The 24,722-nt window shown below is 44.3% G+C and overlaps 3 protein-coding genes across 7 annotated transcripts; 1 reads left to right on the top strand and 2 right to left on the bottom strand.

The window, feature by feature from the left end:
- Window positions 1–813: 813 nt before the first annotated feature.
- On the bottom strand, window positions 814–7,328 carry LOC108249731 (coronin-2A-like). Its single transcript, XM_025002276.2, has 14 exons — window positions 7,153–7,328; window positions 6,048–6,248; window positions 5,854–5,970; window positions 5,288–5,437; window positions 4,677–4,877; window positions 4,483–4,599; window positions 4,034–4,138; window positions 3,561–3,657; window positions 2,922–3,037; window positions 2,750–2,840; window positions 2,534–2,670; window positions 1,890–2,057; window positions 1,749–1,817; window positions 814–1,555 (listed from the first exon to the last, which is right to left on the bottom strand). Exons 2-14 carry the CDS (start codon window positions 6,246–6,248, stop codon window positions 1,490–1,492), a joined length of 1,635 nt encoding a protein of 544 aa, XP_024858044.1. The 5' UTR covers window positions 7,153–7,328; the 3' UTR covers window positions 814–1,489.
- A 3,722-nt stretch (window positions 7,329–11,050) lies between these two features.
- On the bottom strand, window positions 11,051–17,020 carry LOC108249733 (protein-glutamine gamma-glutamyltransferase 2-like). Its single transcript, XM_017439301.3, has 15 exons — window positions 16,730–17,020; window positions 16,084–16,251; window positions 15,644–15,895; window positions 15,321–15,439; window positions 14,961–15,089; window positions 14,713–14,890; window positions 14,502–14,637; window positions 14,142–14,251; window positions 13,921–14,036; window positions 13,699–13,831; window positions 12,771–12,886; window positions 12,439–12,613; window positions 12,157–12,314; window positions 11,932–12,065; window positions 11,051–11,783 (listed from the first exon to the last, which is right to left on the bottom strand). Exons 1-15 carry the CDS (start codon window positions 16,749–16,751, stop codon window positions 11,633–11,635), a joined length of 2,097 nt encoding a protein of 698 aa, XP_017294790.1. The 5' UTR covers window positions 16,752–17,020; the 3' UTR covers window positions 11,051–11,632.
- Window positions 17,021–20,709: 3,689 nt separating this feature from the next.
- LOC108249735 (tripartite motif-containing protein 16) lies at window positions 20,710–24,561 on the top strand. 5 transcript variants are annotated; one of them, XM_037976464.1, is made up of 4 exons: window positions 20,710–20,863; window positions 21,367–21,491; window positions 21,749–23,414; window positions 24,147–24,561. In XM_037976464.1, the coding sequence occupies exons 3-4, from the start codon at window positions 21,791–21,793 to the stop codon at window positions 24,197–24,199; spliced, it is 1,677 nt and encodes a 558-aa protein (XP_037832392.1). In that variant the 5' UTR covers window positions 20,710–20,863; window positions 21,367–21,491; window positions 21,749–21,790; the 3' UTR covers window positions 24,200–24,561. The 5 variants fall into 5 exon arrangements, with proteins under 5 accessions (XP_037832392.1, XP_017294792.1, XP_024858043.1 ...); XM_017439303.3 differs by having other exon boundaries at window positions 21,749–22,690; window positions 23,429–24,561; XM_025002275.2 differs by having other exon boundaries at window positions 21,749–22,679; window positions 23,418–24,561.
- Window positions 24,562–24,722: the final 161 nt, after the last annotated feature.

Consider the following 24,722-nt stretch of genomic DNA (forward strand, 5'->3'; position numbering starts at 1 on the left):
TATTTATTAAACAGAACCTCCTCTTCAGTGGGTTCCTGGTTGTGGAGGAGTTGTGGCCCACTCTTCTTTCCAGCATTTCTACCCAGCTCTCTGAGGTTCTGGTTCTGGCCTCACATCTGACTCCAGAATCAGCCCAAACCATCAGCCCTCCACCACTGTGCTGACAGCTGCAGTGCATTCTGGGTAAACATCTGTCTTCTGGTCTGGTTCTGGTCCAGATGAACCTAAAGCTGCCATGTTGTTTTCAGAGAGGCTTATTTGACAGTTTGTCCACCAGAGGGCAGCGATGGACCCTGAGCTCCATGTGAGCTGATGTTAGGTGTTGTTAGGTAAACATGTTGTTTCAGTAAAGTTTGTAAATAAAGTTTCTTCTCATCACTCTCCAGATGAAAGAAACTTAAAGGACAGATGTACTTTATAAAGAAATGACCAGGTGAGTTATGGGTGAATAATTTTAGTAACAATGGCTAAAAGGTGATTAACTGATGTTCAGATTCCCCAGAAACTGAAGCCATGTGTTTAAAGCTGAACGCAGCGCCCCTGCTTCAGCAGATCGACTCTGTATCCTTCCTCCATCTTTTTTCGCCTGCAGACAGCCCGATGGAGGTCAGTCATGGTTTAAGCTCCTCCCTGCTTGCATTCAGCCACATGCTTTGTTTACATTGAGCGCAGACCTGCATTTCAGAACTGCACATCAATATATCTGGAGTATATTTGATATAATTCAGGATAACGTTTTGGTTTATTAGTTCGCAGAGAATTCCTTTAAATTCTTCATCAGAAGATCAAAACTTTAATTTAACAGGAAAAGAGTCAAACTTTCACTGAGGCTTCTGCCTCCGTTTATTTTCCAGATCACAGAACAGAAACAACAAATCTCACAGCTTTGGTTCAGACTGCATGGTGGAGGAAATAAAGAGTTTCTTCTGCATGTTTTTTGGGTTTTTACTGTCTTTAAAGCAGAAATAAATGTTGCTGCTGGGAAACCCCGAGCAGTCAGATCTGTTTCAGTCAGAGGAAAGTCCCAAACCTGCGTCTGCTGTTCTTCCCCTAAAACCCTGAAGGACAGAACGTCTCGTCTAACAGCTTCAGCCTCCAGTTGATCCTGGAGGTGATGTGACGGGTTGGAGCTCCTCGGTGAGGGTTGGAGCTTTTCTGTGATGAGTTGGAGCTCCTCTGTGAGGTGTTGGAGCTCCTCGGTGAGAGGTTGGAGCTCCTCTGTGAGGTGTTGGAGCTCCTGGGTAAGGGGTTGGAGCTCCTCTGTGAGGTGTTGGAGCTCCTCGGTGAGAGGTTGGAGCTCCTCTGTGAGGTGTTGGAGCTCCTCTGTGACGGGTTGGAGCTCCTCTGTGAGGAGTTGGAGCTCCTCTGTGAGAGGTTGGAGCTCCTGGGTGTGACCTGGACAGGCGGACAGTTTGAGTCTTGGAGGACTGGATGTCTGTAATCCAGTCCAGACCAAAGAGGCGACTGTTTGTGAAGATCTGGCTCTCAGTCAGAAGGCGGCCCTCATGTTGCTCCTGCTGGTCTTTATCTCCAGCTGCAGCTGAGTGATCTTCATCTGTGGAGCGGAAACAAGCAGAGATTCAGCTGCAAACGGTTCTACTTTCATTTTTGGAACTAAACATAAAAAAAGAAGAGGATGGCTTTATGGTCCACCCTCCATGTTGGCCTCGTCGTAAAGCAGAGGTCAAACCCTGATGGTCTCACAGAACATCACATCTGAAGGTTCTCAGCTTCCTGTTTTTACGAACATCTCTGTGAAGCAGCTCCTCCCTCAGGTCTCTGATCTTGTCTTGTTGTCTGTAAAAGGCCTTCAGGAGCTGAAACACACAGAGGTTCACGCTCTTTATTCAGTCACCCGCTGCAGGACCCGAGCCCTGGTTCTGGCTGACCTCGGTCTCCGATGTGGGCGGGGGCTTCTCGGCGGGTTCGCAGCAGTGTGGCGTGCAGCAGTACGTCCACAGCGGGATCTGCGTCTCGTCCGGCTGCCACCCCGACAGATCGCTCAGATCTCTGGGATATTTGGCGTCCTGGTAGGCCAGCTGCTCCTCCAGGAAGTCCTGTAAGGAGGACAATGAGACAAGGAGGACAATGAGACAGAACTTTAAGGAAACGACCTGAAACTACTGGAGCTCAAAATGCTTTTACCCTTCCAAGTTAGATTTTTGTTTTTCATTTGCTTACAGGAAGTTAAAAGACACAGAAATGTTTGAATTAGTGGGGCAGCTGAAGCAGAGACTCTTATCCAGAGGGATCTGTGAGTTCTGGGTCTGACCCGGGTCTGAAACACCAGAGTGCTCCTTTCAGTCCTGAGGAGCTCCTCCTGAAAAACCAAACTCTACCCTAAACCAACGAGGGGTCCAGCCTACAGAGGAACCTCATGGATCCAGGACCGACTGACCAATCCGGACCAGTGAACCAGGAGCTGCTTCACCCGGACCGACCGGAGCAACGTTCTCATTACTGCATCTTCAACTGGGATAAAAACATGTCCTGAGACGTTGTCTCTCTGCTCCACCTGAGGACATCGGCCTACCTTCTCTGCTCTGATCACAGCTGGACTCATCTGGAACCTGACGGAGCTCAGCTGCTTCGGCTGCCTCTTGTCTGCGGGGGCTTCGGCGTATGGGTTTTCCACCAGGGCGTCGGACTTCAGGGACATCAGAACCGGGCCTGAGGAGGAGATGAGCGGACAGTGGTTGGCGGCTGACTGAGACGAGCTCGGAGCTGACATGATGTTTGAGTTACGGACCTCTGCTGACGCCCTGCAGCCACTCCTGAGCCGTCAGAGCCGGCTGGTTCCCGGCCGTCATTGGGAACAGGTCCTCCTGGAAAGTTCCTGCCTGGGAGTCCAAACCAAAACATCAGACCTGCTGGGTTTTATGTCCCTTCTGTAGCTTTAGTTGTAGGTGCATGGTGAGGACCTGTTTTCGGGGGACGATCATGGACAGCGGCTCCACCAGGTCCTTGACAGCAATCAGACGATAAAACCGGAAAACCTCACATGCGCCGACGTCCAGGCCGCGCTTCGGCATCACGCCTGGAGACGGGAACAGAGTTAGTCCAAGGCAGGGTTGTTGCTTTATCACTGCCCAGAGGTCTGTTAGCAAAATATCTCTGACAGGATTTTAATGAAACTCAGGTTGGCTCGACATCTACAATTGGAGTTAACTGGATTCAAGATGGCCGCCACACCAAAGTCCCTAACACAGACTCTGAGCTCTAACGGGTCACACAGGATCTGTGTTTGAAACTTTACCGTTTAATACTGGAGTCAACTCTGTCTGTTAGCAAAATATCTCCTGAACCACTAGACGGGTTTCAATTAAACTGAATAATGTCTGCAGTCAATTAAAGATGGCCGACACAGTTAACCGACCTTAGTCAGTGGGACTCTGGCATGAGCCGAATCAGAGCTTCTTTAACGAAGCTTAAAACCTGTTTGAGTTTGGAAATGAACCCTTGGGTGCTTCCAGGAACTCGGTTGGATCTATAACCGGCCCCGGGTTCGATTTGGACCCAGAATCTGTTTGTTTGGGTGTTTTTCTGAGAGCCGGTCTCACCGAGGCCTTTCTGTGGCAGCAGGGACCTGAACTCCGTCAGGAAGCTGACGTGAGGTTTCTCAGAGCTCAGCTCGTAGACTCGGATGTTCCCGTCGCCCTGGAAACAGAACCGCACATCAGTCAGGATCCAGATGTTTAAAGACAACGTACGACAGAAACTATTTACAGCCATGTTGATGAATCAAACTAAAGTCCGACTTTTAGATGAAATATGTTTCTGATGAGAAGAGTAACTCCACCATGATTATTATTTAATTTTTAATATAACTGCATCTAAAAACATTTAACCAACAGCAGATACTTTCAGGCTGAAACTGACAGTTAAATATTAATAATTAGCATCTTTCTTTTAAATTACATCAACTCTGTGAGGTCAGAAGGTCTTTTTATCGGATAAATCAAACCCCGGTGAAGGATCTCAGTGGAGATCTTTAGTTCGGAGGTTTTTTGCTGATGTCTGGTGTTTTTATGACCTTTCCAGCCAAGTAGAGGAGTTGTGTATCCGGGTCGTAGAACGGGAAGAGAACTCCTGCAGATCCATCCAAGTCCTCCTCGAACAGAGGCTCGGACAAATCGTCCTGAAAAACAAAGAAGTTTCAGGAAAATGTAAAACAAATCTGCAGAATTATTTCTACTTTTCTACAATCCAGGGTTTATACCACTGAGGAGGGTCTGTCCCTGTCCCTGTCTCTGTCTGTCTGTCTGTCTGTGCACCAGATTACTCTAAAAGTTTCTAACAGATTTTCATGAATTTGTCAGGAAACATCAGGGTCCCAGAGGACGATCTGTCTGTCTTACAGGGTCCCAGAGGACGATCTGTCTGTCTTACAGGGTCCCAGAGGACGATCTGTCTGTCTTACAGAGTCCCAGAGGACGATCTGTCTGTCTTACAGAGTCCCAGAGGACGATCTGTCTGTCTTACAGGGTCCCAGAGGACGATCTGTCTGTGGTTCCAGGGCGAGCTGCCGGTGGACAGGAGCATCTTCAGCCCGTTGATGTATAAAACTTTGTTGGCCTTGTGTGTCTTTTTGCTGGAAACCTGCAGAAACATCAAATCATCATTTCAGGTTCCACCAGGAGGAACCTCCGAACCAACTCCACACCAGAAACCGGCACCTGGAGGATCTTCCCGGCCCGTGGGTCCAGGACTCTGACCCGTCTGTCTTTAGATGTGACAGCCAACCTGCTGCCGTCGCTGTTGAAGCTGACGGAGAGCAGCAGCGCCTCGGACGGGTAGCGGTGATGGACGGGCATCAGGACCACCCGGACCGGGCGTCTGATCACCGCATCGGCCCGGGACACGTCCCAGAGGAGAACCTGGACAGGAGACAAACTCAGGTCTGACCTGCAGGGTGACTTTACCAGAATAAATAAAAGTAACCACAGACGGTGATTCTGTGTCACTTTATAAAAAACAAAAAGTGACCCGAGGTGTTAAATGAGTCAGAATCGTTTTATCATTGAGATTATAAAATCACCATCTATGATCCCACCTTTAAATCAACAGGTTTGTCTTCAGAAACAATCCTTTTAATTCTAATCCTGCCGTAGTGCTGGGAAATCCCTACGTTTAACGTTTGGAGTCATTGTGAAGCTCCGGGATTCCCGTTTTTAAACATTCCCGATGACGTCGCTCCAGAACAATAAAAATCCAGTTTTCAAACCGGAACAGATCGATTTTCTGAGAATGAGGAAGTTCCTCATCGTGACTCAGTGAGATGCCTGACCTTGTAGTCGTAGGCGGAGCTAAGCAGCAGGTTCTCAGCGGTCGGATGCCACTCGATCATGGCCACCCTCCTGGAGTGACCAATCAGAGTCTTCTTGGCTCTGGTGATGTCCTGCTGGACGCCGCAGGCCGGGATCTCCCAGATCTTCACCTGCGAAACACCTGCTGTTTCAGCCGAGCTAAAGTCTGAACCCAACACGGCCTTCAGAACAGGGCTGTTCAACTGACGGCCCGGGGGCCACGTCCGGTCCGCCTGTGAGCTCAGCCCGGCCCACCGATGAGCTCATTACCTCCACCAAGGATGTTCTGATTCCAGTTGTGTTCGTTTGTTTGTCTGTCTGTTCAGGAAATGTTGAGTTACAGAAATTAATGAATTAAACTCTGGTTCTGATCCAGATGATGATCCGGGTCGCTCCTTGGTGGAGGTTTGGGCTCTCTGAGTGCCTCTAGTTTAACATAAAAGCAGATTTTATGAGCTGGTTCAGGAGCTGTCAGTCGAGCAGCCCTGCTTCAGGCGGCGAGCTGTTTTCTGACAAACACACGTGAAGTAAAACCAGGCCGACGTACGGTGCAGTCCTCGGAGCACGAGGCGATGCAGAAGTCATCGAACGGGTTCCACTTCACGTCCAGGACTCTGCCGCTGTGACCACAAACCCTGGGGTGGTGAGGCTCCACCCTGCCCGTCTGGAAGGAGACAGAGTCTGTTTACGGTGTTAAAATGAATAAATGACGGTGAAGTAACATGTTGAGGACCTACATACATGATGGATGGGCAGGACTAGAAAAGACCCGCCCCCAGCGCACTCTGTCACCACGGCGACGAAGCAGGGATTGGCCGAGCAGTAGTGGTTGTCGTGGACGCTCCTGGTGATCGGCACGCCGTCGTAGCTGTGCCTCCTGGCCGCCGGCTTCCCGAAAACGAGCCGAAACTTCGAGCAGCGGAAGGACGAGCACCAGGACATCTGGAAGGACGGGAAGAGGTCCGGATAGAAGCTCAGGGGGTTCTGATGATGGGTTCAGATGATCAGATTTAAAGGTTTAAGGCCGGATCTGCTCCCTCATGTCCTCAGGCTTCAGCTCCTCGTTGTTTCTTTAAACTCCGGGTTTAACTTCCTGAGTTTAGTTTTGAAATAAAAGTTTGTTGAGTTCCATCTCCAGCTGGATTTAAAGGTCCTCAGACACACAACCATCTGAAGACGGAGCGTTCCACCTCAGCCCGATCTCACAATAGTCCTTTAGAAACTCAGCGGCTCGATTATCAATAATGCAGCCGGCTGCAGTTATTGTCTTTCATATCAGATCAATAATGAATTTGTTCCTTTAAAGCTTCAACTCTCTGCTCAACCGGAAATCCCTCGGATAAAACGCTCCCTCTGTGTTGGAAATTCCTCCTGACCTTTGACCTTTACCCTGCCTGAGGAGGGAGGCGGGCCGAAGAGTGGTTCAGAGGCCGTCGGCAGAACCATTCAGTGGTTGGGGAGATATTTAAAAATAATAAATAAATAAATAATAAAATAATTAGTTATAAAACCCGTTTAGAGGTGGAGAGTGAAAACGGCTGCCATTAAAAACCATCAGAGGCGTTTCTTCACGCGTTTCCACTCAACTAAACTGAAAGGGACTGGAGACGGGTTCGAGACACTTGCAGCTGTTTTTATCAAACAAATCAGAACATTATCATCTCTGCAGATCAGGCTGGTCCTGATGAAGATTTAATCTCTTCTGTTATTGTTGCCTCATGCAGGTTTAAACAGATGGAAAGATTTCCCACCTTCTGGCATCATAACTCCTGATTTTACTCGTTAATAAAGTTATAAATGTTTCCTGGAGGCTTCCTGTGAATCTAACAGAAGGAGATCATCTTACCTCTGGTTGTGGAAGGACCTCTGGCTCCTCGTCCTTCAAATAAACGTCTAACAGAGCTGCAGAAACGCTCGTTTATCTCTGGTTTGTGTTTCCGGACCTCCGGGTGTCTCTCGGTTTTGTAACGTTTCCCTCTGATCCTTGACGTCTGGCCTCTGCTGCCTTGTTAACCCGTTTCTGCTCGGCTGCTCCAACACAAAAGTTCCTCCGCAATCCGATACCACCGACACACACGTGCACGCATTCACGCACACGTGCACGCATTCACGCACACGTGCACGCACACAGACACAAACCCATTCATGTTTGTTAGATCGTGAATCTGTCATTAATAACAAAGATTATAGTAAGAGCACGACTGCAAAGAAAAGTATTTAAATATTAATTTATAAAACCAATAACTGAGCAAAATGTCACTGATTAAACAACTCATATAAATCTATTAATACAACATAAGTTTTCATTGGTTTTTATCTATCTGAGGGCAGCTTTTACTCTGTTTTTGTTAGTTGTTGTTTGGCAAAAAGTGTCTAATTTAAAAAGTAGCATTGTGTCTCTTGGAGAGGACTCTCAGCTACTACCACACCAAATTATGGCCTATTATCTGTAAAATAAACTGATATTTTGCTAACAGACACAGGGATGGCTCCCTCAGGTGCCAACAAACGTTACAAATATTGTTTTATTTTTAATAATATTACGTTTAGAAACTGAAGACAGTTCAGGAAATCTAAGCATTCAAATGAAAACACCTCCAAGCACAAAGTTCTGTCACTTTTTAAATCAAAAACAAACAGATTCTGTCGTCAACAACATGAGTTTTTGACTCTAAACTCTTGTTCATATAAACTTTCACAGATTTAACATCTAATCTGCTGAACTCAGGTAAGAAAACAAACACTTTAAAAACATGTAACTGTTTACAAACTAAAAATGTTTCCTGTTATTCGCTGACATCACGTTAAAAATGTCTGTTTTTGTTTTTGGACTGAAGGAGTTACTAAAAGATTCATTATTTAAGGTTTATTTGAAGTTTATTATAGGAGACAGTAGATTGAGAAACAGACAAACTTTTATTTGTTGTTTTATTTGTTTGAAAGCAACAATAAAGTTTAAATAAAGAGTCAAACTTTCTGTCAGGTTTTGACTGAAGCTAACTGTATTTATATTTATATGAACAATAAGTTATTTAGCAAATGTTTTTATTTAATACAAAACAATTCAAAAGGTTCAGTTAAAGACATGGTTGTGTGCAAAAGTCTTGATTCAAACCTCATCCTTTATCAAAGTGCTCTAAGATGTAACAATATAAAGGTCTGTTTTAGGACTGGTTTAAAACTTTTGCACACTAATTATAATTTTTATTTACCTCTGAAGGTGACGGTGCTGAACTGGACTGTAGAGCTCTGTAGTTTCTGATGGTTTTGCAGTCAGACTTTATTTTAGCCGTTCGTGTAGTAAAACCTTCGGCTCATTCAGGAGATGGAAGCTAACGTTAGCTCGCTGTTTGAAACTGATTAACCTTTGACCCTGACCCTGGTGGAAGGATGCAGACTAACACATGATGGTTTCATGTATTTGTTGCTGAGAACTGTTCTTTGTTTGACCCACAACAAAGTTTACTTGTTCTGCACCTTTTATTTAACTCTCAGGTCCTCTGAAGCCTTCGGCTGTAGCCACAGAAACATCAGCTAAATATCATCTGCTACACTTTCTGAAAGGCTTCTGGAAATATTCTCTGCTCTACTTTTGTTTAGAGTTGTTCCCATTTGGAGCCAAGATCACAGATCACTCAGAGTTGGTTCTTAAAACAGCCGTACGAGCTGACATCACCTTCTATGCTGACGATACATTGATTAATTTTAGCTGTTGTTTTAAGGGTCAAAGAGGCTTTTTATTCCAAACCACCTTCAGCTACACTGTGTTAAAAGGTGCTGTGTGTTTGAAACTTCAGCTGAAAGGCATCGATGCAGTCCGGCTGCAGTAACAGCTCAGATGTGTCCATGAAAGCAGGCGAGCTGGCTCAGGCGCTGACGGCTTTGATGGTGAGGCCACATTTATGCAAAACCTTTAATATTTCATGAAATCTGAACTGGAGCAAATAGGAAGGACTAAAAGTCACACCTGAATGGAAGTGTCATAAATTAACACAAATATATGATTAAATGTTGGTTATAAGGAAGTATTTTTATATTAATTAATGTTAAAGAAACTCCCACTATTTATTATCGCCTGGTGGGTGATCATGTAACTGCCCATGACGGTATGCATGTGTTTATCTGTCTGTCTGTTAACAAAATATCTCATGAACCACCGGACTCAGTTTATTTAAACTCAGAAAGAGAGACAGTTTATTTATTGGACGTTTCATCTGATTGAAATCTGGAATCAACCTGATTCAAGATGGCCGCCACAGCTAATTGAACCCAGCAAACACAGAAATGGCTCTAAGTTAGTCAGTTTGACAGATATCGATATAAATCTGGTTTGTTAGGAGCTGAGAGTCACAACATGACTCATGTTGAGAGTCGGTCTGAAACTCTGCCCTGAAAGGTGGCGGGCGATATGCATTCCTTTATGAAACGCTGCTCTTTAATTTAATTTAACTCATCTTTGTTTTTTGTGTGCAGGACACCAACCAACCTTCAGCTGCTTCCTTCGATGCTTCCTGCCAATCTTTGGACACATCTTTAAGGTAAGAAAACGTCTCAAAGACGAGATAAAATCTTTACCAACGAGACAAAAACAGAAGATTTTACAGCTTTTTGAACAAATCGTTTCTTTGTTACACAAAATAACTACAAAAATCTCCTTTTCTGTGAAAACGGTGTGAACAAATAGGAAAAAAGTATCTAAAAGTAGCAAAAGTCTGGTTTAAAGTAGCAGAATGATAACTAAAAAGAGGCAAAATACTAGCTAAAGCTCAAATATAGCAGAACAATAGCTAGAAGTAGCAAAAGGCTAGCTAAAAGTAGCTTAAGTAGATAAAAATAGAGCCAACAGCTGAAGCAGATTTAAAATTAAAACAATGAAAAGATCTCAGAGTGTGTCTGTGGGGGAATATTTGTATGAAAACCAGAAGTCAGAGCTCTGTTCTCCCGAATGAGCCGAAGGTTTTGATATAAGAGCAGCTAAAACAGCTCAAAGTCTGCAGCCGCAGTCAGGCTGTAAAACAGTTTGAACGCTCCGACTTTAAAGCTGGATTTGGTGAAACAGTCGACTCTTCAGTGCAAAGAAGCTGCTGAAGGCTCTAACACCGTTTTCTCCAGGTTCTATAGCGTTCTGCCTGGGAACCCTGCAGAGAAGTCGCCGATCGTCCGCGAGGCCCTGAGGATAAACCTTCCTCACCACCTGGTCTTCAGGGCTGTGCAGAACCAGATCAGAACCCATGGCTCCACCTATTCGTCTCTGAACGATCTGGTGGCAGACCTGTTTGATCCCAGCGGGGTCTCCTCGCCGGAGAACCAGGAGGTTCCCATGGAGACGGACCAGCTGGAGGAGGCCATGATGATGAGCAGCTCCGTGGTGAAGAAGGCTCTCAGGGCGGGGGTCCCGCCTCACCTCATCAAGCCGCCGCTTCGGGCCAAAATATTATCCAGCGGCGCCGGCTACGCCGACGTCCAGGAGCTGATCGCAGATATGAACAAGAGCTGAAAACTTTGGGAATAAAGTCCTGATGAGCTTAAAATGTGTAGCTAGTGATGATTTTCTACCAGAACTCGTCTTCCACCGCCAGGGAGGGCGGGCGATCATGTAAGACCGATGTCTGTGTGTTTGTTAGGAGAATACAGGAAGTCAAGAACTGCTAACTCATCTTAGCAAACACAGTTTTACAGAAACTGAGCTAAAACCTGGCGTGGTCGTATCTGAGGGTCATACTAAGAATGATGAGGACACAAAGTCTTTTTAAACCTTTATTCTTTCCACCACCTGTTGGTTGTTTATGAGCTTTATTACACCTCCATGAACCCACCACCGGATTAAACCGTTTACAACATTTATTTTTAACTTCAGAAAGTTGAAACAGTCTTTATTAAATCCCCAAGTAAAAGTAATTCATATTATAAACCACTATAAAACCATCTGACAAGAATTTAAATGAAAGATATTTTTGATTCGTTAAAGATAAAATATCCCCAAAAACCTTTAAAACTCATGGAAGCAGTAAACAGATAAATAAACAGGTAATCAGTTATTACAGCCTTGGAAAGAAAAGGTCTTTAAAAGTTTCATGAGGCATCAATAATTCACTCAAACCCCAACAATAATAATAAAATTCTCCTGACAGTTTCAGCCTGACAGAGAGGATCCAGACAGGAAGTCCCACCTCAGGGTGTGACGTTGACAGGAAGTCCCGCCTCATGGTGTGGCGTTGACAGGAAGTCCCGCCTCACGGTGTGACGCTGACAGGAAGTCCCGCCTCACGGCGTGACGTTGACAGGAAGTCCCACCTCACGGTGTGACGCTGACAGGAAGTCCCGCCTCACGGCGTGACGTTGACGGTGCAGCTCCCCTTTACGTCTCTGAAGTAGCTGCAGTCGAAGTCGACCATCACGGTCTTCAGGCCGAGCTTGTAGGGCATCGTGGTGATCACCATCGTCAGCGTGGAGTTTGGCCCCAAGTCACTGAGCTCACTGTCAGCAAACAAACAGGATTTAACTCTGAAACAGCAAAGCTTAATTAAATCTGTAAATCTGGAAGAACTCTGTTCTGGGACTACTTCCTGGAGACGACTGACGAGTGGAGGGATACAGCGCCACGTTAACGGAACCTCGTCCTTACCTCTCCAGGTAGTCAGATCTGAAGAGTCCGCAGCCGATGACGGTCAAAGAGCATCCTCTGAGCGTCTCATTGAGCGGGTTTTTAAACTCCACCTGCATCGTCATCGGACGGTTCAGACGAGCGTTCCCCACGACCTGGAGCAGACATCACACAGCGTCACGACGTCCAAACTAGTCCTGACAGTGTTTCACTCCTGGTTTTATCGTCTAAAAAGATTCTTCTGACCTTAACGGAAATGGGAGGGTGCTCCAAGGCGAAGTCCATCTCAGTCTCGTAGACGTCGCCGTCGTCGTCGCTGGCGAGGATCGAAACCTTAATGCTGTCGAAGTCCACCATGTATTTACTGTAGGCTGAGAACGGGATGTGAATGGGAATGTCCATATCTGCGGGACACAGAGACAAACAGGACAGAGGGAGGTCAGACTTCTTACTTTTGTTCAATTTACACCTTTTTAATTCGACCCCAGAGAGCTCATTTGTTCAGGTAAACAGAAGTATGTAACAGACCTTGTCCAGCCAGCAGTGTTTTCTGCAGCATCGTGTACAGGAAGTTCTGTATGTGTTTCCTCGTGTACTTCATGGCCTGCCCGTTGATGTGGATGTACATCTTTTTGTTCTTCTTCTCCATGTTGGACAGCTTCAGCCTCAGATGAATGTCCTCTCCATTCTGCAGCCTGGTTTCCTGATGGAAAAATCCGTAACAGTAAACCCTAAAGCCCCAAACCAAAACCAGAACTGAAGAAACCTTCAGGAGGATTCATTTGAAACTCTGCCAACTCCGAGCTGCACGACCAAACTGAAAATATGGTGTATTTTTTTCAAGAAGATTGATTAATTACCTCTTTCAGTACCATGTCCACACCTTTAGGAGGCATCATTTGACAAGCAGCATAATCCTCCTTTGAGTTCAGTCTTTGGACGGCCTGGTTGTAGACCGTCCTCTCTTGTGAGCTGCCTGTTGGGAAATGACCAAGAATTTATTGTTAGAAGTTTTGATTCTGGATTGATGTATTAGTTTTAAAGTCTGAGGAAGCCTAACTGAGCTGGAACTTCACTTCACTATGTCCACCTGTTCAGCCGCTCAGCCAATCACACGGCAGCAGGTCGACGCGGTGAAGACGGTTTGCTGTAGTTCAAACTGAGCATCAGATCACAGAGAGAGGATTTAAGAGGCTTTGAACGCTGGGTGGTTGTTGGTCTGAGTGTTTAAGGAACTGTTGACCACCAACAACCACGCCACGTTCAAAGCCTCTTCAGTCTCCTTTCTGCCCCGTTCTGTTTGGTTTGGACTTCAGCAGGTTGTTGTCACCACGTCTTCATGCCTGAAGACATTAGGTGGCTGCCGTATGATTGGCTGATTAGCTGTTCAACAAGCAGCTAACAGGTGGACATGATAAAACAGTTGTTCAGTAAATGTTGGATACTGAAAACTAAACAAACCCAACTTTATAAAAACTTTCAGCTTTTCTGCAACCTTTGTTGTTGCAGGTTTGGTAACTTTAACCACTAATCTTTGAATTGAGGGCCAGGAGGTAGGGATGGAGGTAGGGATGGGGGTAGGGATGGGGGTTGGGTTAACGCTGATGATTGGTAAATGGCCGAAGTCTGACTTTGCAGTGAAAAATGGAGCAGGAGTTTACGATACCAAAGGTAAAACTTTGGAATACACCACTGAGGGGATACACATTTCCCAATCCTTTAGTAAATGGAAGAACAAAAAAATGAGTGTTTTATATTATAAATCAGAATATCCAGTGAAGCCTTTACCTTCTTTGAATTTGTATCTGTTGGTGATATCGTCCCTCGCGAAGCAGCCAATAGCCTTGGTCGAGATTTTCTGACCTACTCTTGCCGTGTCACAGAGGGAGTGAATTTTCCTCTTCGAACCATCAGAACTGACCTTGAAACAGCAAGGATTTGTAGAGTTTAACGGACTTTGGTTTAATTTAATCTTGGTTCCACGTTGAGGTGTTAAGCAGTGATACAGACCAGCCACTTGACAACGTCAGCGTTGACCTCACTGAAGACAAACGGTGTGTCGTACTTCAGGTCTAAATCACCTCGGAGGACGGCAGTGACTGGAGCTGGACCACAGCAGAACACCCCTGAAGCAAAAACAAACACTGAAGTTCAACATTTCGTGCATCCAACTGAACGTATTCTGCTCTTTGGTTGAACTTTTCTGTCTGTCGTTGAACCAGACCGTTTACCTCCACTCTTTTCTTGCGGAGTAGCATCCAGGACCTGCCAGCCATCGTAGATGTTACTTTTATGGAGGTCTGGTCGTTTCATCCATCCCTCCACCCACACATGAAAGTTCCTGCAGAACGTCGGTAAACTTCTTAGATTCTGCCAAACCTAGCGGTCTTTCTGGTGCTTTCTGGTTGACAGGGTGACTTTTTTCATTGACTTCTGTGTTATTATGTTTTTATATTGAAAAACAGTAGCTCTCAGGAAACAACATCAATGGTCATCAGTATTAAAAAGACCTGCAGCCTCTGACAAAATTAATAGAATGAAATCTTTATTTCTACCAAATTAAATATAGAATTTCTGACTCCTTGGCTTACCAAATACTGTCAACACCATCCCTGGAATTTAACCCATGGTCACTGAAATACTCGTCGATAGTCAGGCTGTTGTCGGTGTCATGAGCAGAGTTGAAGTTTGTTACAACACGACACGGGATCCCAAAGAACCGCATCACTGCAAATACACGGATATCAATCACGGCGGCGGCAACACTAAGACTCAAACGAACAAACCATACAGGTAGAATACCTGTGCACATCACACCAGCGAACACCCAGCACTGCCCGTACTTCACAGCCCTGCAGCCCGTCTGATACCAGCGCTGCAGGATGCTGACGCTGCCCGTCCATCGGCTGGGAGAAATCCCATCAGAATAGCTTCCCTGCCAGCATCCTGTTAACACGCCCATGTCATCGTTGCTGTTGATCTGTGGAGCAGATAAACGTCAATCCCTGACGGTCAAACAGACTCTCATCTTGAAGAAAGTCAGGTCTTACCATGGCACTGACCACACGGCTGACATAGATGGGGTTGCAGCGAGCAGATACATCTTTAGCCGGGTCTCTTAGGTATTTTGGGTTGACATCCAATAACTTGAGACAAATGTCTACCATTTCTTCTTCAAACTGCAAGAAGAATAGGCATTTGGTAATGAATGATGGATGCATGTTTGGGATCTCTGTTTGGAATTTGTGACTCATCAGATGCTTCAACATCACTGACTCAAGACTGGTTCTGTTAGATTGTGATGCTGCTGGACTAAATCAGGATGGATGGATGGATGGATGGATGGATGGATGGATGGATGGATGGATGGATGGATGGATGGATGGATGGATGGATGGATGGATGTGTACCTGTCCAAACTCCCATCTCATCTCGGTGGGATAATGTGCCGTTCCGGTGTAGATGGCTCCCTGCTCGTTCAGCACATATTCCTGTTTTTGCTTCTCATCAGGAAGATAAACCCAATCATCTGGAAACAACAAATTCCACATTTTATGACTGAAGCAGCACAAAAAGGAGTTCTAATGGACGTTTTATCATCAGACTCAGTAGTTGAACGCCTCATGAGGCAGAGCAGGACCTTAAAGATGTTAAGGACTGCTTCCTGTCCTGTGACCTTCCTGAGCACGAGCCAACATGGCTGATGAGCTAAATGTAACCAGTCGGTACCTACCGGAGCACCAGGGGTTGAAGAGCACCACCAGGCTTTCCCTGCAGGTCCTGCCACTGTTTGTTTCTGCAGACAGGAAGTACCTCCCCACTGGAGCGTCCGCCGGCGGGACCACAGATAAAGTCACGACACCCCTCTGCAGCACGGACCTCGGGTCAATATCGTAGCGCCATATTGCTTTGGTTCCACTGGCGTAGAAGGGAGCTGGGTTACCAAACGAACACTGGGTCCCGTCACCTCCTGATGGCGCTGGACCTGAGGAGAGGAAGATTATTTCTGATCAGACTGACGAGCGATCAGCCGGTGCAGGCAGAGCCAAACACAGACTGGATGTTGTCTTAAAATGGCTCAGAGCTCAACAACTTTATTTGATTTATGTTCCATATGAGTGAGTTGTTGTGGCAGACAGACAGTCAGCTGATCTGAAGGCAGGTAAATGTTACCTGTCTCCACTGTGAGCTGCAGGATGTCTGATCTCTGGAACGGGTTCCTCATCTCCAGCGTGAGGACGAAGGGTTGGCCTCGCCTCACGATCAGCTGCCTGGTGGAGATTTCATCCGTGTGATGAGCAGCGTTGTTGGACCGACAGTGGAGATCCATCCTCCTGATGTCTGAGAACAAAATACAACAACAAGGTTTAAAAAATACTCCTGAAGGTTTAAATAAAACTTTGTCTGATGGCTGAAAACAATCAGCAAATTTTAATTTGCATTCCTGCTTTAAAGCAAAAAATTAGGTCCAATTAAACTAAAACTAAACATTTTACTTTAAAAACTTCAAAACTGCACCTTCTATAACCTTCGGCACAATCTGACATATTTAAATCAAGAGATTTTAGATGAAAAACAAAAGTATTTATGAGATATTTATAGATAGCTTTAAGTTTTAAATTTAAACGTAACAACAGATTAGAGAATGACTGGAAATGTGTGTAAATAGATTTAAATAAAATCTTTTTTTAAACGTTTTAAATGCACCAACTACTTTAGTTGTTCTAATTAAATATATTTAAACACTTAAAACCTCCATAATTTGTGTTCATTTAAAGAAAGACTGAAGTAAATAAAGTCAAAAAGAGTAAAAACTCACCGTTCTTCATCATCGTCTGCATCCTGGTGTCGCCGCTTCGACTCTCTGACTGAAAACGGGAAGTGATCCGATTTAAAGCCGCTCTAATCTCACATCTCTGATAAAATCTCTGCTGCTTCAGAAACAAACGTCTGCCAGCTGAGGCCCCGTTTGTTTACCGTAAGGTCAAAGGTCACAGTCTGATCGCCCGGGCGCCATCAGAACCGCGGATCTCTGAAATATCAGATCAGTTTTCACTGAGAAGGTGCAGATTCATCAGACTGTTGACAAGCAGGGGAACGTCGACAGACGGTGAGCTAACGACCAAGAAAAAAAACTGTCTGACGTCGATTAGCTGTGGCGGCCATCTTGAATTTATTCAATTTAAATGTTAAAGGTTCTCTTTGCAAAATCGTAAAAACTGGACCAAGAAAAGTCATAAAACAAGAAACTTCTGTTTCTCATATCGATGGTTAACGTGTCCTGAAATTAAAAACTCGTCACCGAACTGCCTCGAGTGTTTGTTTACAAACAAACAGCCGATAAAACAAACAAACAGCCGAAGTGACTTTAAAGAGGCGGAACGGGATGAAGACGTTTGACAGTTCTGATGAGGTGGTTCGGACCGTATTTACTCTCAGCTTTGTTCAGTAAACTGTGCAGATAAATGTTGTTTATGTTGATTGCAGACCCACATTTCAGAATTGCATCTCTGACTCCATTTCATAAAGTTCAGGACCTTTAGTTTATTTTTGATTTCATACTCGAACATCCAGAGATCACTCTCTAAGAGTTTCACTGAAATCCGTCCAGATATTTTGCTAACAGGCGAGCTTCGTCTTTATTTTCCCTTTATTCCAACCGGAACAGCAGCCGGATTAATCCTCCCAGCTGCGTTTTATTTATCCTAACAGCTCAGGAGCGATGTGTAGCATGAAGGAACCCCTCCTCATGACCTCTGACCTGCACTCGTCCTTCCAGCAGCCGCTCTGGGTGAAAGTTCATCCTTTTTCTGTCTTCCTCCCGGTGATGAGAGAAAAACTGTTTTTAATCTGATCCAAGCTGATAAAGAAATGTTTCACTTCTAATCTGATCCCTCCTCAAACTAATCTGACAGAAGTTTTAACATTCTTCTCAACGAAATGCCAAAAGTCTTATCAGAAAACTGTAAATTGTCTGAATTCTTGTGTAAAACCTAAAAAAACATCCTGTTCAAAACGACTCTCGTGTTTTAGATGAATTTATAATCAGATCCTAAACTGTTGTGAATATAACTTGATGCTAAAACTCTGAATATTATTCCCACAATTTACTTCTGATTAATTTTATTTTTGTAATAAAATCTGTTATTATTTATGAAGAACGCTTCTCGTAATGAACAGATTCATCCCTCAGCTGATGAGATCTGAGCTATAATAAGGAATAAATAATCTAAATATTATGGATTTCCTCTCAGATTCAGTCAATCTGTTATTGATCGATTAATATTTCAATCTGGAGCCTTTTTAACAGGAGTTTAGAGAGTAAAAACAGCCTTGTTTCACTTCTAATGCACATTAAATATAAGTATATTTAGTTATTAATCTAAACATTGTGAATCCTTTCTGTTTAACATGTTGAAGCCTCTGAGTTCAGTTATTTTCTGCAGCGAGCAACAAAAGATCAGATCAGTCTTCAGATCAAACAGGCAGATTATCAGACAGGAGGAACGTGATGAACAGGACCAGGTGATGATTTATTTATGACTGACCTTTAAAAACAGATGTTCCAAGATTAGGATTGTAAAAAAAACATTCAGTCTGTTGAAATGTTTCTGGCATTTCAACATTTTTATACATTTGATGGAAGGACGGGGTTAAAGGGGACATGAAGTCATAAAAGTCTCTCGTTTTTACAAATTACACTAATTTAAAATTATTAATTAAAGATCAAAACTAAACTGGCTCCATGATATCTGATATTTAACCAAAAGGCCACAGTTCAGCGTGTTTAACTGCTAAAGTTCCTCCATTCTGTGAGTTTATTTCTGATCCAGTGAAACCCTCAGAGTTGTTGTGGTGTTCTTCATGTAAACGAGCTGCAGAAAACAAGATGGTGGCTTCATTCAGATTCAAACACAGCACTTCACCAACAAGGAGGCAGATCTGGAAACACAAAAAGCTTTACAGACATGCAAAAACACCAACAGGTTGGAGCTCGCCCACTCAGAAATCTGCATTTCAAATTACATTGTCACCCTTTTCCCCCTCATCAGGGAGGAGGGGAGTCAGAACCAAACTGGCTTCCTGCTGCCCGGTTGATGTTTCTGTGGACTTCATGTCGACCCAACAGAACCAGAGTTCTGTTCTTTCTGTTCATTCTTACAGTTGCAAGGACCAGGTTTTCTTTTTGATCATTTACCAAAATAAAAGCACACTGCCAAACTTTTGGTTCTGCACGGACAGTAATAAATCAAACCAGGCTGCAAAATGAAATGTACCAAGAGACGTAACAAAAAAGCCACTGACAGATAAAAGTCACTGTTTTAACACCATGATTAAATTTGTTCCAACACTGAGACACACAACGACTGGGCTCCTCCTTAGCTTCTGATAAATGTGGTACAACATGTGGTGGCCATGGCTCCATCTAACGGAACAATGGTCCAACAACAAGGACAGGAACTCATCACAATAAGAGAAGGAACTTCTAGCTCAGTGGCCTAATGGTAGAGTGTCCTCCCCGAAACTGGGAGGTTGTGGGTTCAATCCCTGGCCGGGTCATACCAAAGACTGAAAAAATGGGACCCATTGCCACCCTGCTTGACACTCAGCATTAAGGGTTGGAATTGGGGGGTTAGATCACCAAATGATTCCCGAGCGTGGCACCGCTGCTGCTCACCGCTCCCTCAGGGGATGGGTCGAATGCGGAGAACAAATTTCGCACACTCAGGTGTGTGACAATCAGTGGATCTTTCTAATCAAACTCACTTTTCTTATTTACACAACCCCAAATCCAAAAAAAAACAGGTAAGGTGTGTGAAATATCCATACAGCAGAATGCAATGATTTATAAATCTCACAAACCCATATTTTACTCAACATATCAAGTGTTTGCACAAAGGAGACGCCACTTTTGGGGGAAACAAGGTAAGTTTGAATTTTACGGCAACATGTCAACAAGTTGTCCATCTGGACCTGAGGAGAGCAGCTGCTGGAGGTTTTGGAGGACATGTTGTCCCATTCTGCTCTGATGGAGGACTTTAGCTGCTCAACAGTCATATCACCAACTTTTACAGCCTTTTGTTGCTCCTGTCCAAACATTTTTGAGATGTTTGGACTTGTGTTGGTGCCTAAACCACCCTTTTTTAGTTAAAAAGGTACAATCTCTTAGTTTAAACATTCAATATTTCTACTGTTTGTATGCGGATAAAATATGAGTTTCTGAGACTTGTAGATCATTGCACTCTGTTTTTGTTTATATTTTATACAATATTTTTGAGAAACCTGGATTGTGTCAGTGGAAGATTGGACTGGTTTGTCCAGAGAAATGTTCCACCTCATCTGTTCAGAAAGAGATGCTTCTCAAAGAGCCATGTGTTTGTCAGAGGCCTAGCCTTTCTAACTCTCTTTAAGGAGCAGAGAATCGGGAACTAACTCAGTTCGGAAACTTAAATTTTTATTCCTTGACACAGAAACCTTTCAAACAGCATTAGTTACTTGTTTCAAAATGACTCATCTGTTCTAAACTTTATATTTTGATACAAAAGTAGATATTTTACCTCTAATCAAACATACAAAGATAAAACAGAAGCACAGCACAGAGCAGTGAAAGTGTACTGTTCTGGAGACGATGTTTACAACCCTGATGTGCATCAGAAGGCCACACTTCTTCCTCTATGTGCTCCAACAACCACAGCTTTCACAAAATTTATTGATGCTTTTTTTATTTACTCAGGCAGGTGGCGGTAATGAGTCACTAAACTTCTAACAACCAATAAAACAGTGAAGGAGAAGGCTGGTGACGTCATATTTCCCATTTAAAAGCCAGTATCTGAGCCTCACCTGTGGTTGTTTGCTGAGAAATCATCAAGGTGAGACTTTACTGCATTTTTCTACAAGGAAGCAGAAGAACAGAACCGAGCCAGACCCGGTTCGTGTGGTTCCGCCTCATCAGGTAACACTGCAGAAACAACCTGTGGATGTGCACAGAGATTTAAAACATCCACTTTTAGTCAGTTTACCTTATTTACTAGAAAACGTAAAGATTGGAAGCTGTTCTTTGCAATTTTGTCCTTAAGAGTTTCCGTAGTTCTACCTGTTTTTAATCAGTCGGAGGTTAAAATCTGTAAAGAAATGCTGCAGAATGTTATTTTTTAATAATCTGTCTGTAATTCGCGTGTAATGTTGTTTAATATTGCGATTTTAACGGTAAATTGCATTTTTAGAGACTATTTTTCCCGTTAGTTCGCCTTTGAGTGATCGTTGTTTTCAAATTCTGAATCCTGCCGCGCCATTGGCTTCATGTCGCATGTCACGTGACTTCCTTGTTGCAATTTTTAAAGCTTAATTTTTTCATATAAATTAGACTGTTTTTTGCCGTGATGTTGAAAGTGATTCATCGTTAAAGAATAAATGTCCTAAATACTTGAGCTTTGCCGTTTTAAAATTTGTGAATAGACGTATCGGACCTCTGCGAGTCTGCGGCTGCGCACTGCGAGGGCAACGTCACAGTGCGTAGGGACCGTGAGGAGTTCTGAATGGCTAAACAACTTTCTGTGAGCTTCTGATTGGTCAGAAATCTGGTGAGGGATTTTTAAATTTTCCTCTAAGCTGAAAGAATACTTTAGACATTGTATAAAGTGTTTTTATACACATTCCTATATAATGTAAATGTACTAAAATACAAGTCTTAAGTGTGACATTAGGCATTTTAAAGTATAATTTATCAGTATACAAGAAGTATGCTAAAAATGGATTCAAAACTTCTTGAATTTTTGAATTGAATTTTTTACATTAATACACCTGTAGTTTGCTAATTAATTTCTCTGTCTCCCCTCAGATCTACTCAGAAGAAGCTCTTTGAAACCTGCTGAGAAGCAAAATGTCACCAAACAAACTCAAGCTTGATGAGGAGACCATCTCCTGTTCGATCTGTTTGGATCTCCTGAAGCATCCGGTGACTATTCCCTGTGGACACAGCTACTGTATGAACTGTATTAAAACCCACTGGGATGGAGAGGATAAGAAGGGAATCCACAGCTGTCCTCAGTGCAGGAAGGACTTCAAACCGAGGCCTGTTCTGGTGAAAAGTACAATCTTAGCATCTCTAGTGGAGGAACTAAGGAAGACTGGACTGGAAGATGCTCCTGCTGATCTCTGCTATGCTGGACCTGAAGATGTGTCCTGTGATGTCTGCACTGAGAGGAAACTGAAGGCTGTCAAGTCCTGTCTGGTCTGTTTGGCCTCTTATTGTGAGAAACACCTCCAACCTCACTATGAAGCTCCACCGTTACAGAAACACCAGCTGGTGGAGCCCTCCAAGAAGCTCCAGGAGAACATCTGCCCTCGTCATGATGAGGTGATGAAGATTTTCTGTCGTACTGATCAGCAGTGTATCTGTTATCTCTGCTTAATGGATGAACACAAAGGTCACAAAACGGTGCCAGCTACAGCAGGAAGAGCTGAGAAGCAGAAGGAGCTCGAGGCGAGTCGACAACAAATCCAGCAGGGAATCCAGGACCGACAGAAAGATGTGAAGCTGCTCCAACAGGAGGTGGAGGCCATCAATGTCTCTGCTGATAAAACAGTGGAGGACAGTGAGAAGATCTTCAATCAGCTGATCCGGCTCATCCAGAAAAGAAGCTCTGATGTGAAGCATCGGATCAAATCCCAGCAGGAATATGAAGTGAGGAGAGCCTCGAAGCTTCAGGAGAAGCTGGAGCAGGAGATCACTGAGCTGAAGAGGAAAGACGCCGAGCTGGAGCAGCTCTCACACACAGAGGATCACAACCAGTTTCTCCACAACTACCCCTCAGTGTCAGCACTCAGTGAGTCTACACACTCATCCAGCATCAAGAGTCGTCCTCGGAGACACTTTGAGGACGTGACAGCAGCTGTGGAGGAGCTCAGAGACAAACTACAGGACGTCCTGAGGGACATGTGGACAGACATCTCACTGAGACTCTCTGAAGAAGACGTTTTACTGTCAGAACCAGAACCAAAGACCAGAGATGGATTCTTAAAATATTCTCAAGAAATCACTCTGGATCCAAACACAGCACACAGACACCTTCTGCTGTCTGAGGAGGACAACAAAGCAACATACATGAAGGAGCAACAGTCTTATCCTGATCATCCAGACAGATTCACTTATTATCCTCAGGTTCTGAGCAGAGAGAGTCTGACCGGACGTTGTTACTGGGAGGTGGAGATGAGCGGGAGAGGGGTCTGTGTTGCAGTCGCCTACAAGGATATCAGGAGAGCAGGAGGTTCAGAGGATTGTTTATTTGGACTGAATGACAAATCCTGGGCCTTACGTTGTGAAACAAGCAGTTATGCATTTCGATACAATAAAGCCTTTACTCCAGTCTCAGGTCCTGGTTCCTCCAGAGTCGGAGTGTACCAGGACCACAGAGCAGGTGTTCTGTCTTTCTACAGCGTCTCTGAAACCATGACTCTCCTCCACAGAGTCCAGACCACATTCACTCAGCCGCTCCACGCTGGAGTTNCTCACACAGAGGATCACAACCAGTTTCTCCACAACTACCCCTCAGTGTCAGCACTCAGTGAGTCTACACACTCATCCAGCATCAAGAGTCGTCCTCAGAGACACTTTGAGGACGTGACAACAGCTGTGGGGGAGCTCAAAGACAAACTACAGGACCTTCTGACGGAGGAGTGGATGACCATCCCTATGATCATTTCTGAGGTGGATGTTTTACTGCCAGGAACAGAACCTGATACCAGAGCTGACTTCCTAATGTACTCACAAGAACTCTCCTTTGATCCAAACACGGCAAACCAGGAGTTGGTGCTTTCTGAGGGGAACCGAAAAGCAACCTTGGTCAAAGAAGAACAGTCCTACCCGGATCATCCTGAAAGATTCCTTCACTACCATCAGGTCCTGAGTAAGAAGGGTCTGACTGGACGTTGTTACTGGGAGGTGGAGTGGAGCGGGGGAGTTTGTGTCGCAGCAGCGTACAGGGACATCAGCAGACATTGGACAGTAAAGAGTGCGTTTGGATTCAGCGACAAATCCTGGTCTTTAAGTTCCACCAAAATGGGTTACAGGTTTGACCACAGGAAGGATGAGGTTGTGATCTCAGGTCCTCTGACCTCCAGAGTCGGAGTGTACCTGGACCACAGAGCAGGTGTTCTGTCTTTCTACAGCGTCTCTGAAACCATGACTCTCCTCCACAGAGTCCAGACCACATTCACTCAGCCGCTCCACGCTGGAGTTCGGTTCCACAACACTAAAGGAAACACCGCCCAGTTCGTCCAGCTGGAGTAACTCTTCTTTTGAAACATTTCTCTTCCCTGAACTGAACTTTACAAAGAAATATCCTGAATGTTTTATGACTACTTTTTGATTTTAGGCTGTGCTGAAGCGTAACACAAGCTCAGTGTTTCTCAGGAGTGGGTTGGACCGACTCTGATGGACAAAATGTGAAACCAAGATCAGAAACGAGACTGTTTCCCTCGTTTGACACTTTGATTCTCTTTTTTTGTTAAGTCTTGTTCTCGAAAGTGTGAGGGATCGATGTTTGTTGGCAGATGTTAGATGTGTAAGCATGAACATACATTCTGATGTAACGTGGTTTTTACTGAAGAATATAAGCTGTTGGTTTTGCTTGTATTAAAGGGCTAATGGTGTCTTTACAACTATGTGCTTTATTTACCCATCAGAAAACACCTAAAATGTGGTTTAATGCTATTTAGTTTAACAATATGGCTTAAAATTTAGTGTAAATCAAGAATAAAATTGGTACGACTAATCCCAAGAAAAGACTGTTTGTTTTTTGTTCTTGTAGTGG

This window comes from Kryptolebias marmoratus, linkage group LG7 (assembly GCF_001649575.2).
Source record: "Kryptolebias marmoratus isolate JLee-2015 linkage group LG7, ASM164957v2, whole genome shotgun sequence".
NCBI lineage: Eukaryota > Metazoa > Chordata > Actinopteri > Cyprinodontiformes > Rivulidae > Kryptolebias > Kryptolebias marmoratus.